The sequence below is a fragment of the Suricata suricatta genome, chromosome 4 (genome assembly GCF_006229205.1).
Source record: "Suricata suricatta isolate VVHF042 chromosome 4, meerkat_22Aug2017_6uvM2_HiC, whole genome shotgun sequence".
Taxonomy (NCBI): Eukaryota; Metazoa; Chordata; class Mammalia; order Carnivora; family Herpestidae; genus Suricata; species Suricata suricatta.
This window is the reverse complement of record NC_043703.1, coordinates 15,841,687-15,859,990: the sequence shown is the minus strand read 5'-3', so window position 1 is coordinate 15,859,990 and position 18,304 is coordinate 15,841,687. Positions and strand designations below refer to the sequence as shown.

Below are 18,304 nucleotides of genomic sequence, written 5' to 3'. Positions count from 1 at the left end.
GTATTTTGTGAATGGGGAAGAGAAAATAATCGAAAACAGTTTTTTTCTGCCAAACTGTTTCTTGCAGATGAAAATTTTTGTGGACAGAAGGGCTTACCCAGTGTGAGGTTTGCCTTTGGCCCATGAAACAAAGGTGGGATGGACATTGTTTTTCCTTACATTGTTCTTCAATTTCATTCATTATGTTTGGGGATAATATATCATCAGCAAAGTGGGTCTGATAACTGTCTTCCAAAACTCCATCTTGTTTGGTTTGCTGAGAAACAATTTTCATCGAAGCATAAAATACTTTCTTCAAAGAGTCAACCTTCAAAAGGTGGAAGTCTAAGTCCATGGGCAGACTACAAATGAAATGAGTGTACTTTTTTTGGAGGACATTAGTTTTGGCTCAGTACCTTGGATCCCCATCTTTCATAAGATCTAAGATCAATGTACCTTAAGGTAGCAACATTTGTCATAATTGCCTGATACATTAGCATCTTTCAATACCAAATATTAACTTTGACTGTGAGATCACTAAACCATGTAATGATTTTGAACAAGGAATAATAACTTGACTTTTGAGGGCCAGTGAAGCTAATAACAAACTTGAGACAATGACATACCCTTAGACAGAATTTAAGCTTGGAACCTTATGAAATGTTTGTTGAGCCCTATTCTTTGAAATATGAGGACCTGGTTTCACTATTCAATTATAAATACTAATGAAGGCATGTAGAAGAAAACCACATGACACAGTAAGTGAGCAGTCTGTTTTTAACCCTTCAGCCTCAAAGCAGACATAAATCTAGTACCTTTCTATTCCCCATATCAGGCAGGGAAGAGCCTAAGGAATGTCACTTTCCTTTCGGGAAAAGCAAAAAAATAAAAATTTCATTCTCATCGAGAAGCATTTATACCTCAAGTCTTTGCAGACCAATGAGAATCAGAAGTTTTTTTTTTCCTTTTTTTAAAGCTCTTTGAAAATCCAGCCCACACTATTGATTACTAACTATTCATTGCTGAAGGCAGTACTCTGTATTCAATAAATTAAGCTTTAATTCCTGAGTCCAACAAAATAATTGACCTCAAAAAGAAAATAAATGAATAGGCCGTCCTGAGCTCATGATTAGAATCCACTTTCCAGTCTCATTATATTCGTATTTTTCAATTCAGTGATTTTTCCATTCTTTTTTAGCTTCCTTCACAAACTATAACACCTTCCGTCCTGCTGCTGTATCAGCAAGGCCAAGCTCTTTCCATTCTTGGTTTCGAGAATGAAAGATTTTAATATGATATTTTTATAATTTAGTATTAATATTGATAATATTAATATAGTTTCCATGTTAGGGCAAACTAGGTACCTAGTATTTCTGAAAACTGAACTGATCTTGATTTCATAAAATCTGAAATAACAGAGACATAGCATGCATAACCATTTTGATTACGATAAGAAATATTTGGTGCCTTGTATCAGATCACACAGGATTTATAAACCATGAGTTAGGAAATCCTTTAGTTCTTGCTGCCCCTGCAGCCACAGAATTTCTATATTTAAGAAAGTATATTCTTTCATAGTAAGAAAGTAAACATGTGACTAGAGTCCTCTTTAAGGTTTGATGCTTTGGTTTTATTTGAAACCAAATAAAAATATCATGATTATTGCAGGCACTATGTACAGATCACAGCAGTAGCTCAATGTTACTATTATTCATAATTGAATACCAGGGTCTTCTAATAATTCAGGAATAAGGTTAATTTCCATAGAAACTGTAGAAAGACGTGTGGCTTTTTTCCTTCTGTGTCTCAGGAGAAAAATCCCCCAGAGTTCCAGAAAATGCGAAGTTAATCTGTTTGTTTTTGTTTGCATTCCTACTTGATTCCTTGAGGCATCCTGGACTTGATTTGCCCTTGCATTAGCTGAGAAGGGGGCATCGTATCTGAGAGTAAAGAGAACTCTGAGAAATCAAACAAAATCCCTCTGATGTTGGGAACTTGGATTCATAAACTCTGAGGCATGATCTCTTGTTAGCCTTGTTTTCCACCCCAAATCACATTCTGTAAATGGGATAACCCTTGAATTTACTCTACCCAGGCTCACTTGTGCAAATGGATAGAGGCCCCACATACATGAAGCGTGTCTTCAGGGAGCCTAACATGAGGCCTAAAGAGGCTAACAGTACCCAGGGACGTTAATTTCTTATTTCTCGCATCCTATTCACGTTCTGCTGCAGGATAGCAGAGTTCATTTCTTGGTGTACTCTTTCTCATTTAGGACTTTTTAGGCAGAAAGCCCAACAGCCCATATTTTATTCAAGTCCTATAAAATGATAGTTTATATTTATAATGGTAATGCGAAGTACTTCATAACTTTCTGATTCATTATGGCAAACTAAATTATGTTTGTTATAGCTTTGGTATTAAGTGAATTTAATTGCATTATGAATCTCTGAACACTGATAATTGATTGCTATATATAGCAACTACAAAGAGCCCAAAACATTACATTAATGTAAATGTCCCATTTATGAACTATTCCAAATAACAGCAACTTAATTGAATTTAGTGTTAGAACAGATTTGTAAATAGGCTGGAGCAAAAGTTTTTTATCATTATGCATTTGTTATTATGTTAATGACAGCACTTCACAACGTATTTTGCTCTGAGTTTATATCAAATTAGGATTTTCTAAAACTTAACAATAAATGAAAAAAGAATCCAGCTACTTTGGAGGAGTAATAAATGGTATCTCCTAATGTTAATTGATGTTCTTTCAAATGGAAATCACGTTGTCTTCTGTTTTCTTTGACTCTTAGAAGATCATAGATGTAGGGCAAATCTTACTTAAAATATTATCATCAATTCATTGGTGCCTTAATCACAGGTTAGATTTTTGTATGAAAAGGACCTTTAGAAACAGTTGTGTCTAAGTTAAGTAGATGCTTTGAGCATTCTGGATCTTACTAATTATGAGTGTTTTCTTTATTTATTTGCAGAATTTTTCCGAGAGCTCCTGGAGAATGCAGAAAAGTCCCTAAATGACATGTTTGTACGGACGTACGGAATGCTATACATGCAGAATTCAGAAGTGTTCCAGGACCTTTTCACGGAGCTGAAAAGATACTACACCGGGGGCAATGTAAATCTGGAAGAGATGCTCAATGACTTCTGGGCTAGGCTCCTGGAACGCATGTTTCAGCTGATAAACCCACAGTATCACTTCAGCGAGGACTACCTGGAATGTGTGAGCAAATACACAGACCAGCTGAAGCCCTTCGGAGATGTACCCCGGAAATTGAAAATCCAGGTCACCCGCGCCTTCATTGCTGCCCGGACGTTTGTCCAGGGCCTGACTGTGGGCAGAGAAGTTGCAAACCGAGTTTCCAAGGTAATTGAAATCCTACTGTCTTTCTAATTGGTCTTTCTCTTCTGCTTTGTTTTTAAACAACTGTTTTAAAGAATTTTTTTTCAAGGTGAAGTTTCTCTTACAGTGGTCCTTGCTCTTAGAGTAATCATATAAATGTCAAGGTTTAATTCTGTTTTTATTTATTCATTTATTTATTTTGCTTTGTAGGAGAGGAGACAAGATTTCAATCCATTTCACGTTTGGAACATAGTGTCAACATTTATCAGTGACATAGCAGGGAAGCTTTTATCGGGAACAGGGCGGAAACAGGTGTCTTGTAACCATGACCACTTGGCACTCCTGAACTGTTTTAAGAATGATAAATAGTCATGAAACAGGCCATCCGGAGGTTATAATCCTCTAGGAAGTCACAAGGCGATAGCGTTCATGAGGTTCGGCAAGTAGAGACAAGCTGCCTTTCAGACTTCGGCTTCTGGCATTTCTTCTTCTTTATCACTTGCAAAAGTGGCCAAATTTCTCAGTAGTGGAGGAAGAACCCTTTGCTAGCACCTGTAGAACTGGATTAGGTGGAATAATGAATGCAAAACATAGGCCCTGGCAAGGAATTCGTTTTGTTATCCATTAGCTTTGTAATTCAACGCCGCGTATTGCATCTGGCTTATGAGCAAGATAAATCACTAATACACATCGCGCCTTTCCGCGGGGGTGTCTCTAAACCTTTAATGCATAAGGTCTTTCTCCACTACTTTCTTTAAACATTGCCTATTTCCTGTGCCTTTGTTTAAATTCTTCCTTGACATTCAACCGTTCCTATGAGATGGGCTTGCCCATTTATGAGGTCAGTCCAACAAATAAACTGAAAGATGATTACTCTAAGATGTAAAGTAAAAACAGCACATAACAGGAATCTGGTATTATGTCACCCATAAAGGTCATAGCTGTACAAAGACTAATGCCAAACACTACTTTCTTAGTGCTGGGCTGTGGCAAAGAGCCACATATTTCTCATGACTATTGGTACTAACCTGCCGTGTTTCTTTTTTCTCCACCTTGATGTCCTCAATATTTACATCTTGGTGTAAAGACTGTGTATACCCTTAAAAATTGTTTCTCTGTGATACTATTTATAAATTTCATAGAGATCCATTTTTAAATTACCTATTTCTGGGGCTCCTGGGTGGCTCAGTCGGTTAAGCATCCGGCTTCAGCTCAGGTCAGATCTCACGGTTCGTGGGTTCAAGCCCCGCGTCGGGCTCTGTACTGACAGCTGGCTTGGAGCCTGGAGCCTGTTTTGGATTCTGTGTCTCCTTCTCTCTCTGACCCTCCCCTGCTCCAGCTGTCTCTCTCTGTCTCTCAAAAATAAAATAAAAGGCAATAAAAAAAATTTAAAGTACCTATTTCTGCTGAGTTTATTTGAGCATAATATTTTCAAGAAGCCTCGAAAAAGGATATTTACATGAGGCTCAATAATACAAAGAGTATATAACTGATGTTAGAAATGATGTTTTTTAATTGAAAATCAACAATATTCTGGATACCAAAGGAACTAGAGCCCCAAAAGTGGATTGGTAAAGAACTAGACAGGTGGAATCGCAAGAGGAAATATGATCACTTGAGAAAGTCTGTAAAATATATGGAAGTACAAAAAATAAATATGTATCCCATATATTCTTAAGCAGATAGTTTTTTTTTAAAAGATAAGTTTAGTCACAGAGACTTCAAATTGAAGCTTTTGCTTTTGCTGGAGAATGAAGCACACAGCCAGCTTTTAAGAAACACAAGGTAAGAAATTCAAAGCTTGGATTGATCTATGCAACGTTCTGGATTGTTTACTTTGATTCTGGCTGAGTGTGAATACGTTTAGATGCATATATTTTGGTCTGGGGACGTCCTGGTGCAATAAGAGAATATTTTCTAGCAAAGTATATAAAAGGTATGAGGGGAGACTGCTGCTGATTTTGTCCGAGTTCTCACAACGTAGCATCAACACCCGTCCTGAGGTGGCGTCTCTCACTTACCATTCCCTGACTATCTCAGTCGGAGGTCTTTGTAGATCAAAGTCTCATCTACTGCTCTTCATGACGTGGATGTTGACATCATGGAGCAACCACCAATGGAATATGACTTTTAATTTTGGGGGGGACATGAAGAGGGATAGACTCTGTTCACACTACGATCTTGCTTCTCCTGATCTTTTCCTGATCAGAATTCATTTTCTGAAAACCTGCTGTGGTTTTGTGATATAGTTTGTGGTCATGTAACCATGGAATGTTGACTGTTTTGTCAACAGATACTGGCTTGTCTGGCCTGAGTTTCATTAGTCCTGATCTACTCAAATTGTAAATCACATGTTGACATATGGGCACTACCTTTGAGAGAGAGAGAGAGAGAAAGAGAGGGAGAGAGATTTAAAAGAAGCTGCATGGGTTTTTTTTGGTAAAATAATTTATGCCTCAGGGATTTAAGTATATTACCAATGAACTTTCTCACCTAATGATTACCAGATGGTTTGTAACTGACAAAACCAGAAATATATCTACTAGGACTGTTGGTGTGCTGATAATTTTCAGCACCCAAACTATTTTTTTTTGTAATTAGAATAAAATATTACAAGGACTAAATATTTTAAGAGGAAATGCAAGAATGGTGTTGGAGGTTTAAGTCCTTCATAAATCTGGGGTGTCCCTGTGGCCTATTACTTGAGGGATTTGGAGTTGGTGAAATGATTGCAGAAGAGGTAAGGAATTCAACACAATATTTCCAAATGGAGATCAACAAACTAGATTGCCTCCTGCATCTTGGTTTGTAGAATACTTTTTTTCTGTTTCTCATTTCTCTTTCAGTGGCTTCTCAAATCTTGGAAGATGTCATTAATAGCTTCTAATTAATTGTTTTGACTATGAAATTTATCTCTTTGGCAACACACAGCCACTTGACACAAATGTTTTGACATGATATAGGGAATTATTGCACCAGAAAAATGGAGGAATCATTTGAAGGCATCAACACAATGATTGTTTAAACTTATTTTTGCCATCTTACAGACAAAAGCCTGGTCTTTTTCTAGGCACTGAATGGAGCAAGTTAATCTTAAGTAACTATAACTGGAAATCTGTTTCTAAGAAGTGTTAAATGATCCTGGAGTGAATATCTGTGGTCAGTTAGCCAGGGTTCAATTCCTGTGTGAATGACTCATTTTGAGAGTGTCAAGTGTTGACAAAATATGGATATTTGATAACTTTGATACTTTACTAGTTGAAGTATAAATGGATGTGTTCACTTTGGATGACAACTTGGAAATACCTGTATCCTTGACAAAGCACATATCCAACATGGCAGTTCTACCCCAGGTGTGGAACAGGTTGATATGTGCATGTGTGTGCAGACAGATATGAAGAAGAATGTTCACAGCAGCATTGATTACAATAACATGAAAATTAGAAAACTCACAAATGTCCCACTGGCATACATGGTGATCTCATCCCCCATGAAATCCTATGGAGCATTGAAAAGTAGTGAACTATGGCCACACTCATGGATAAATCACAGAAACCTCATTTTGAGAGAAAAACATTACCAAAGAATACATGCAATTAATATAAAGTTCAAATAATGTAAAACAAAGCAATACCTTATTTTAGAATAAAAATATATGTGATAAAACTCTGGAGAAAATATTTTAAAATTAGAAACACAAACATTAGATGTTTGTTTCCCTTGGGGGTTAGTTTTGAAGCTATTATAAAGGTGGGTTATACTGGGATTTCTAAAGTTATTGGATAACATACTGTTATCTTACGCTCTGGGCAATATGTGCAGTTAGGGGTGGATATAGAACCATTTTAATGAAAGAGATTCAAATGGGGAAAGACTGTGCCATTGTTCATCTCCGGTTCTCTTCATCTGTGCAGATATGATCAAATCCCTGAGCTATCCCCAGTAGTTTATCAGACTTACTGCTGTTTGTGGACTTGTTAACCATTCACTTTCCATGCTCCATCTTGTGCTCAATGATATCAGGCTTGGAAGGCAAAGCTCTAAACTGAAGATAAAAGTAAATTTTGATAATGTAGTAGCCTGGAAAGAAAGAGTCTAGACTATTTCTTAGCATTGCCCCTTTATTAAAACACCACTCTCATACGCTTATATTACCCATTAGTGAGTGGAAACACAGATGGCGGCTTGCAACACACTGTGAAGCACACAGAGGGCTCCATTAAAGAAGTGTTAATGGGTTGTCTCCTTAGGCCGAGCTTCACCTGTTTGGCAAATGTGGAAATGGCTCTCCTGTCTTCACTGGTCTAACCTGATGGCTGTCTTTCCGCTTTAATCAAAGTGACTTCTATGAGTAAAAGCTGTAAATTATGTCAGTACAACTGCATCAATTATGGAAGTCATTTCAATGATTCATTCCAGACAGTTGGGTAGATAGTAAAGCTGTGATCCAGGGAACTTGCACTATTGCCAAATACTGTCGTGTATCTCTAGTCTGTCTGTCTGTCTGTATGTCCATTCATCCATCCATTTACCTACCTAAAACTCTTCTTTCTTGTGGGTCATGACTTTGAAAAGAAAGTTTGGCTTTTAGTCTTTTGTAAGACCAGAATATTTTTATCAGTAGACACCTGCCTCTGTCTGCTACACAGACTGCTGTTTTTGCATGAAGAGCCTCTTAGCTGGCTCATCCACCGGAGTAAACAGCTTTGCATTAACAATGCAAAGCCTAGAAAGCAATAGACAGAGTCAATGTTCAATAAATGTGGTTGATGGACTATAAGGCTGAAAAACTTTATCCTCAAATGTGATGAAACGAAGGCTATGAAATATATCCATTGAGAGCATTCTCTGATCACAATGGAAAACCATTCTAAAGAATTTTATCATGGATATAATTTACAAGAGAAATGGTATTCTATAACTGTTTGCTTTGAGAGAAGAATTTGAGATCTAACGTAAGAACACCTGTTGTAGCTATCACCTGACTCACTTGTATTGTTCCTTTTGTGGTGATTTTTTAAAAATTTTTATGTTTTTTTAAGTTATTTTTGAGAGACAGAGCGTGAGTAGGGGAGGGCCAGAGAGAGAATCTTAAGCAGGCTCCAGGCTCTGAGCTGTCAGCACAGAGCCCAATGTGGGACTTGAACCCACGAACCATGAGATCATGACCTGTGCCGAGTTAATTTTTATGGAGTCTTCCAAAATTGAAAAGGACCACAAATAGGCCTTAGGTGAATGATACCTTTCTATACTTCTTCTGTGATTAATGTATTCTCTTCTGTAATTGATGATTATTCAGTGTAAGTCATTTCAATAATATATGTTGCTAGGAAGAATAGGTAAGCCTTTTGAAATTATCAGTAATGCTTCTATGTTTACAACTTTTAAGTCAATATGAATAATACATGCTTGCTGCTTTATGATGGTGGTGTGGGCATTATATTTAGAAAGTGCTTTGCAGTCAATAAATAAATAATATCACGATAAAAATAGTAACAAAATGATATTAGTACTAGGAGTCATAACAAAGAAAATAGCTTAGTAATGTAATTCATTGAAAATGTATGAATTTTACCACAGTCTATGTGCTGTGATAAGCTCTGAAAGTCACAGTAATATAAGGAAATCCCACTGTCAGAAGAAGAAAAAAAACCATTTCCCTTCAAGTACAGCATGTGAGATTCTACAGATGGGTTTAGAGAATTAAGAGAGACTGTTTTGATTAAAACACTTTGGTGATTTTGATTAAAACAATTAAAAATCTTATTAATTTTAAATTCTCTTGCAAAATACATAGCTTAGTTGTATGATTTTGAAAAATAGTTGAGATAAGAAGAAGTATGAGTATAGGAAAACAAAGCCATGATATCCAATGCATTAAATGCTATTTGTCCCTTTTGTAGCTTATGTCTCTTTCTAATACCTATCCCTGAGTTAGGCTACTATATTTTAAAATTATACTATCTAATTCCACTAAAGTGAGTCCCTTTCTCACCATTGAATTTTATTGTGAAGTTTTATTAATTTTGAAAGAAGTTAATGAGTTTCTTAACTGTGTCTAAATATAACCTAACTAGGAATTTTGGGAACCACAGTTCTTCCTATACTGTACCTAACAGGTATAATCTCTCTCTCCACTCTAGTTCATGATGAGGTAGTTATAATAACCCAACATTTATCTCATCCCAAAATAGACTCTTGTAAAAGTGAAGCCATTTTATACTTGTTCGTTGGGTATTGTATGTCAAGTACTATTGATAAGTTTGTGAGATAGCAGGACCACACAAGTTAACGTGTTTGCAAGTATCAATTGGAAAGACACACACACACACACACACACACACACACTATCAATGTATACTGAGAGCATAAGTGTTCTGGGAACAGAAAAGAGAGACATCTAGCTTAACCTTATGTGCCAGGAAACATTCAGGGCCATAAAAGCATGAAGCACATGTTGAGGGATGCATGGGCATTGGGCAGATGATGAGGGCGTCTAGCATGGGGAACACAGAGAATGGACCCCAGGGGAAAAAGCTTTAGGCAGAAGCAACGGTGAACAGAAACACAGAGATATAAAACCAATTGTGTGCAGGTAGCTGCAAGCTCGTGGTGTTCCTGAGGCACTGAATAGCAAGGCACTAAGCTGGAGGCCCAAACTAAGCCATTTAATGAAAACTATTTCACTGACAGTTTGGTGCATGTCTGTTTTGCCTGAGTAATTAAAAAAAAAAGCTTTCTGTGGTTTAAAAGCATTCTAGTATTTTTGAGAGACAAGTAAATGCTGAGCACTTACTGTGTGTCAGGCATTGTTCTGTAAGAAACAGGAAATAACAATGACTAGCATTATCCTTGAGGAAATCTAAGACTATCCAAAAGTTCAAGTGTGGTGCAAATGATCAGGACAAAGGCAGAGATCTATATAAAACACTTTGTGAATCAAGAGAAATACACATCCCCCTTTGTCTTGGGAAATTGGGAAAGGCACTGTAGAGTAGGTAATAAACAGACTTTAAGAATGAATAGGTATTAGACAGGGAGAAAGCATGTAAGGCTTTCTTGCCCAGGGCTCAGCAGGTTCCAAGGCACAAATCATGAAAGATCATAGTATTTTAGAGGAGATGCCATGAGATAGATTTGAACCATATTATTTGGGACATAGTTTGTGTTAAGGAATGTGAAGGACTAGGCGTAGGCAAGGAGTAAGATTGATCTTTTAAAAGACAAGTATGTGATCAGATATTCACTTTAAAAAGGTGGTCTGGGGAGCCTGGGTGGCTCAGGCGGCTAAGCGTCTGACTTTGGCTCAGGTCATGATCTCACATTTGTGGGTTCGAGCCCCACATTGGGCTCTATGCTGACAGCTCCGAGCCTGGAGCCTGCTCCCCATTGTGTGTCTCCCTCTCTCTCTCTGCCCCTCCCCGCTCATGCTCTGTGTCTCCCTGTCTCAAAAATAAATAAAACATTAAAATTTAAAAATAAAAAGGTGGTCCATGCCAATGATAATCTGGATTGGGAGACTCACAGCAGGTGCGGTGATGGGAAACTGTTGCAGTTGCGCAGATTAACGGTAAGGAGACCTGGGCAATGGGGGGGCAGAGTGGAGAGTGCCCCTGGGGAGACAAGCACACCAGCACAGTATATAGATGGTGTGTCTGCTCAGGTTGCCTCCCGGCATTGAGCACAGTCCCTGTCACAAAATTTGTCCCATTTAGTAACAGCGTCTGTCCGCCTTTCCACTGGTTTGAGAATCACCACCATATCATTGATTGTTGGCAAAAGATGGTAACATTTGGCTAGATGAAGCAGGGAATAGGATCAGATGAAATATCAAAGCTATGAAGATTTAAAGAGGATACAGAGAAAGAAGACAAAGGACGAGAGCCAGAAAAGCAGATTGTCCTGAAAGTAAAGGGAACAGAACTTCATGAAATAGGGTAATCGACAGCATCGAATGTTGTAGATAGTCAAGTGGGAGGCACAGAGACAATAGGCTTTTGGATTTGGCCATTAGGATGTTACCAATTAGCAAGCAACAGCTCTGCATTCTAGGACAAGCATGGTCCATGAACTGGTGCTCATGAGTGGGCTGTTCTCGTTTGGCAGCAAGGTACGTTCAACTGACAGCACTTTAAAAATCTTAATAGCAATTTCACATAATTACCCCAGCATCAAGCACACCATCAGTTGACTTTTCCTTGAATATTGTTGAACTCGTCTGGTGAACCTCCTTGGTCTGAGCTGCGTCTTCGTTATGCTCTGGCAGATTAGGTATCAAGGCGTAACATACTGGGAAGGATCAAATCACCAGCCAAAGCCTGTCTAGGTCATTTGAGCCTCAGACAGTTAGTCCAAGATGTTTTATTCTAGAACAATGCAAGAATACAAAACGATCTATTTGGCTTGGTTTTGTTGGTGTGTCTGGACTTTCTCCTACCTGTATGTAGTTTCCCTTCACCCTTTTTTGTGGCCTGCTGACCCAGCTTTTTCCCCTGGGGTACATTCTCTGTGTTCGTGACCGTTATGAGCTCCTGTAAACCCGTTTTGATTGGCACATCCTACTGTCTGCCTTTGCCCCACAAGTCCGAGAACTTGGAAAACGTGTGCTACAAGCAGATGTCTTGGTCACTAATAGGGAACATCCAGTGGTGAAATGTGCCAAGTAAGGTACAGCACAAATAAAAAAGGCCCAAGGATAAAACTGTAGTGCTGCAACTCAAAGAATGCTTCTTTTAAAATGGCTTCATCAAGACAAACGGACCAGACACTTTATTCCGGTGTCAGTGCCGACTCTGTACTTAGATATGTATCTCCGAATGCATTTATACTTTTCCTGTTGGGAGGTTCTGTGCAACCAGATTTGAACAACAGTCATGTTGTAATTACTTACATATGCCAAAACCTACCGAAAGTGTTGCCTGGACACTGCGGGCTGTGTGATAGGATAGGCTGAACCTATAAGTTTGGAGGATTTTTCTTTTCTTGTCCCATCTTCGTGGGAACAGTGTAACAAGGACATTCTCTGAGGCAATATCAGTGAATTGTAGAGGTTTATGAGCCAAGGTACACATGAAAAAGTATTTTAATAAAGCTTGACAGATATATTGCCTTAATAGTGCTGACATCGCGAAGCGGGACTTGTGTAAAGAGTATGACACATTGGCGTTTTTTGCAATGAGGTATTAGGTCATACAGACACCTGATTGTATGAAAGATGGACGATACATTGTCTCCATTGTTATCTTCGTGATTACAGGCAAGGGTTATTCCTCTTCACGTGTATGCATTTTACCCCTTCGTCTTGATGAGTGATATTCAGCACAAACACAGTGGATCGATCCCAGATGCTTAGAAAATAAAGCATTACCCCACACAATGTCGAAACTCCACATTGTCTTGCGTCTAAATCAGATAGCCAAGAGCGAAAATGGACAGTTCAGAGTGTCAGTAATGGGATAATGGTAACTTTGACATTCCGATGTAAGTAAAACTAGCCTAAATCAATAGATATTCCAAGTTAACATGAGTTGACACTTAAGCAGCGGGCATACAGATTTTTAAAAATTCATTTTTGCCCTTGCAGGAATGTGCTGCATGTCAAAAATGCCAATGTCATATTTAATACTCAGCAGAGAGTGGGATTTTCATAGGAATTTTGTTCTCTTTAGTTTGTAGTATCCTAAGAAATCAGAAAGGGAGAGCGTTCCATGTTCATTTTGTACAGGATTTGTCAATCAGAAAAAGTCATTCAACATTTTAAACTTTAATAAGTGTATTAATTATGAAAACTATTATGCTGCATACTATTCTCATAGTAGTTATAAATATGAGTCTCTCCATAAAGAAATATATTGGTTAATAAATAATGGGTGCTGGGGCACCTGGGTGGCTCAGTCGGTTAAACGTCCGACTTTGGTTCAGGTCATGGTCTCTCAGTGTGTGAGTTTGAGCCCTGCATCAGGCTCTGCGCTGACAGCTTAGAACCTGGAGCCTACTTCGGATTCTGTGTCTCCTTCTCTCTCTACCCTTCCCCTGCTCACGATCTCTCTCTCAAAAATAAATAAACATAAAAAAACTGATAAATAAATAAATAATAGAAATTAAAATGGGTGTTAAAACTTTCCTCATTTGCTCTTGGCTTTCTATAGACACATTTCCTTACTAAAAATATATCTAGATATAAGGCAAAATTTATTTCACTGGTTTTCAATGGAAATGGACAGCAGTTAGTAAGAAATACAAGATTTTATAGGGCTTTAAAAATAGCAGAGAACCAATCAGTCTGCAGATGTGCTCATTCCTTTCTTCTTAGGGTTTTGTTGTTCAAATTAGAGGCTGAGCCGAGGAGAATTTAAGTGTGCTTGCAATAACCCATTTTATCGAAAAGACAAACCTTATGATATCCTACTGCATTTCTAGATAGAATATAACTATATAAAATATTTATGACACTATTTCCATAAAATATCAGAAACACCTATTGTGGAATGGAGAAAAAAGTACTCTGACATTTTGGCTAAAATGGCAGAGAGAATTCAGATTGAAAGTCTTTTTTATTTGTGCAGATTCTTTTTTTTTTTTTTTTATTGTTAAAGTGATAGCTTTTTTCCAGCAGTAGTCCGATATACCAATCATTTCACACATTGTAAAACTTACAACTCCTGGCTATCCAAGCTCTCCCTCTTGGTCAGTTTATAGTCGGTCACTTGTGTTGTGGTTATAGGACCAAATGCACCTGGGAAATGAGATAATCTGATCAATCACTCAAGCCAAAGAGAACGTCCCCCCATCCCCTTCGAATTACAAAGAACGTTTAAAGGAAATTTTGACCCTAGCTTAAATCACCTAGACATTTATTTTTTGTGGGTAGTTAGTAAAATAATTTTGTGGATTTTTGCATGTTTTTTCTGACTATAAAATCAATATGTGCTCATTCAGAAAGCAAAACAATGTAGAAAACACAGAAGGGTACAAAGAAGGAAACAAGATAATCCTAAATTCTCACTACCCAACCAGTGTCAAAGATGAGTTAAAAGATAATCAGTGTTTCTAGTCTTCTTATAACACTAATATATATTTTATATTAATATTGTTAGATCATGTGGGATGCCTCATATTGGATTCTACTTTTTTCACTTTTACATCAGAATTATTTACCTATATCAATACCATTTCTTTAAAACGTATCCTTTTTTCTTAAAGACTTCTTTTGCAACCTAATGAATTTGTTGGCTACCAATATATCTGGGGATCTGTCATAGTCACCTCCTAGATGTCCTCATTATGAAAAAGAAACAACTGCTTTAAGTAACTGATGTGTGTTATGTTTATCTGAACTTATTGTGTATCCTGAATCCCAGGGTACGTAAGAGTTCCATGATTTCCTTATCATGCATTTAACTGTTGAAATTTACCAATTGGCTTGTATATACTCCATAGAGCTTAGGAGCAGTGTTTTTTGTTTGTTTTGTTTTTTAAAATGAAAAAAAGGTATAAACATAAGCAGAGGCAGAAATGAGGCTGACTGGAAATGTTTATTACAGGTTCTTGGGCAATATTTTCCATTGGGCCAGAAGTCTGCACCTAAGCCAGATTGCATACTGGTAGACCTTGGTCCTAACTGGCCCATGGGCATGTTTTATTTGGCATGAATTCTTAAGATTTCAAATAATGTTTTAAAATGGGGAGGATTAATGTAAAATGTGGATTTCTACAATTCCTAAAGATATGACCACCCTGGCCCTGTGTTCTGGATGACAGAACTGGGCTGGAGTTAAGGAAGGTTTAGACTGAATTTTTGGGGGGTGGAACATTCATGGTTTGGTTTGATGCCCATCTAATCATTCCTCTAGTTGGCCTGATTCTGAACTCAGTATTGCTGCCCATCTATCAAAATGTTTCAAAATGTGTGGCTATGTTTCTCTATACCTGTGTGTTTACTACAAAAGTGTCACCTGGATGGCTCAGTCATTTAGACTTACAACTCTTGATTTCAGCTCAGGTCATAGTCTCTTGGTTGGTGAGATCCAGCCCTGTTTCAAGCTCCAAGCTAACAGCAAGGATCCTGCTTAGGAGTCTCTCTCTTTCTGTCTCCCCAACTTCTCCTCCTCCTTCTCCCTCTCAAAATAAATAGACTTTTCTTAAAAAGTGAATGATAAATAGGGTGATGTTTCAAGAAAAAAAAGTGGTAGGAAGCTTACTTTTTCGAAAGTGTAGAATATTCTAAATACCTTATATGCAAATTTTTCTATGTTTAAAATTTAAAAATGAACTTCGTATATAATTATTGACTCTGTGGCATTTGAATGCACCAACCTTCCTTTAAGCCTGCTGTTAATCATCAGTATGAGGTAGACCATATTCTCTAATCAAATAAAAGCAAACCAATAAAAACAACAACAATAACAAAAAAAAAAACTCTGCTATTTTTAGTGTTGGGATCAGGAAATCTTTAACATCTTAAAGAACATTCTTGTAACACATGGCTAGAAGTTTAGTCCTGCCATAATGGACTATAGCATTCACAGACAGAATTTTTTCTATCAAAGTTTTCACAAAATCATCACTATGCCATCCAAAATGAATATGATGGGAGCCACATATGTCATTGAAAATGTTCTATGAGCAAATTAAAATAAAAAGAAACAGGTGAAACATTTTAATGGTAAATTTTTAACCTTTTATATCCAAAACATTGCCATTTAAATATGTTATCAATGCAAAAATTATTAACAAGATATTTTATTTTTCTTGTAACAAGTCCTCAAATTTCAGGGTGTATTTTGCATTTATAACAAATCACAGGTTTGAACTAACCATATTTCCTACACTCAAGAGCCACATGTGGCTAGTGGCTCATGTATCAGACAGGCAAATATATAGTTTTAATACATTATCCTCCTATCTAAGATAGGGCAAAGAACTTTAGGAACGCAGACCACGAAGTCTAAATTCTTGGGGTTGATTGTTGACTTAGTTCTCCGGTTGTGAGGAAAATAGAGAAGTATTCTGTGTTTGCCTAATCCATTTTGGACCCTGATTGGAATTCTGACATAAGTAACAGACACTTTGTTGAGAGATTTGTTCTTGCCAACGCTCAGAGGTTTTGTGGCACTCCTAGTGCCTATAAGTATACAGAGCACCAGAAAGATTGTAAGTCGTCAGAGATGGACTAATCAGCGCTTTTCCACCTGCACTGGGGAGGTGGATGAGAAGAATCCATGCAGGAATTGGCCAGTATCTCTGGGTGTCAGCATCAGTTGTAAACAAAATAATTAAGCTTCCAAATAATATCACAGGGTCTTCTCTGAAACTTTTAGCTCTTACACAGGGGTCTTAATATTCACAAAGGTGGTCCATCATCATTAAATGACTCAAACCCACATAACTAATTTGTGTTCAGACAGATTTGAGTGTATTTCCACAAGATTTTGGCAAAGATGGTACTTTTTGAGTAAAAGTCCCTTAAGTATTAGCTCTCTTAGATTTCTCATAAAACATTTTAGCACACGGTGTTTAAAAGAATCTAAGAAATTACAGTTTTAGTGAATTACTATTTGGATGCATAAGGTGATGTTCTGGAGGTTGACAGAGTTGACATTAATCATCCCCAAACGCCTGTCACTGTCAGGGCAGAGCTTACCATAAGAGGGGTCCTGTTCAATGGCTATCATGGAATTGATACTTTTCGTCATCATTCTGAAAACTTTGATTTGTTATTGAGTTTCCCTTTATGAGATGGAAGGTCAGATCACCAGGCATGAGAAGCTGGCTCTGTGGCAGCCCCCATGTTCTGGACCCAGGCCATTTTCCCCCAGGCTCATAATTCCATCATGCTAGAGAGCTGACTTTGGGCTTATTTTATAATTCCATTCATTAAATTAATTTAGAATATGTAAACTGATTTATTGTGAGATTTAAAATCCCTTCCCTCAGGAGAGCAGAGAATATTAGGTTAGCAGTTTTTCTGAGCACAGCTCTGACTCGGTTTCAAGGGGCAGGCAGTTTAATGTGAGCATCCCATAATTTTAGCTGTATATTGTCATTTTTCTCTCTACTTTTCACTGCTGAGTCAAAAATCTATTTGAGAGGTTACAGATATGTCAGGGTATTTCCAATGGAGAGAAACTTTGTAGGTAACTTCTATCTATCTGCAGCCTCAAATTCTACTCTGTCTTCATTCCAACATCTACAGTTGCATTTCCTTTTCCAAACTCAGCAACCCTACAAACCAATTTATTAAGAACAAAGCTTAATAATTTGGAGAAGCACAATCACTTTGTAGCCCATTATAGGTCATTTTCTTTCTATAGTGCTTTCCATGTATATCTCTCCCCTCCCATTTGCTCTGTTTCTGCTGAAATCTAAACTTTGACCACCTGAAGTGCAGGCTGCTGTCCACTCCATGCAGCTTTCCTAGCTTTAGGTTCTCTTCCATCTTTAGGTCATCCTAGGGACATATCATCACCACATGCTACTGTATGTAAGTCACTGTTCTGTTCTTAAATCCCAGTAGTATGTTGCTTGCCAATAATTGGTAACGTTTTACTAAGTGCTTAGCTGTCTGCTGGGAACAGACTTGAGTGGCAGATCCCTATCTACAAGAGATTGACAGGTCAGGGTCAGCAGCCTAGTCTTCAAGTCTTCAATTGTGCATTCACCTGGCAGCCCTGTATCATTGGTCCCAATCCAATGCCCAGTTTTATTCCAGCAAATGTATTCCTGCTTGATCCCACATGAAAGCTCATGGGACAGCTTCTCCACCATGTTTATTACCCATCATGGGTTCCTCTCCCCATCGAATTATCTCTTACCTCATTCAGTACTTGCTAAAACCTGCCGATGGCCAACCCTGGTGTCTCCAGGAAGCTCTTTGCACCTAATCGGTTGTGTGTCTGTGTTTTGTTCTTTGTGTTTTTGTTTTTTCCATTCAGCCTCTTCAGAACCTCTAAACTAATCTTT

At 37.8% G+C, this 18,304-nt stretch overlaps 1 protein-coding gene across 1 annotated transcript in view; it reads left to right on the top strand.

The window, feature by feature from the left end:
- Positions 1-18,304, top strand: part of GPC6 (glypican 6) — a 1,091,050-nt gene that overhangs the window by 545,084 nt on the left and 527,662 nt on the right. Inside the window, exon 3 of the mRNA XM_029936540.1 lies at positions 2,976-3,367. Coding sequence (XP_029792400.1) covers positions 2,976-3,367 — 392 coding nt within the window. The remainder of the gene's footprint in view (positions 1-2,975; positions 3,368-18,304) is intronic.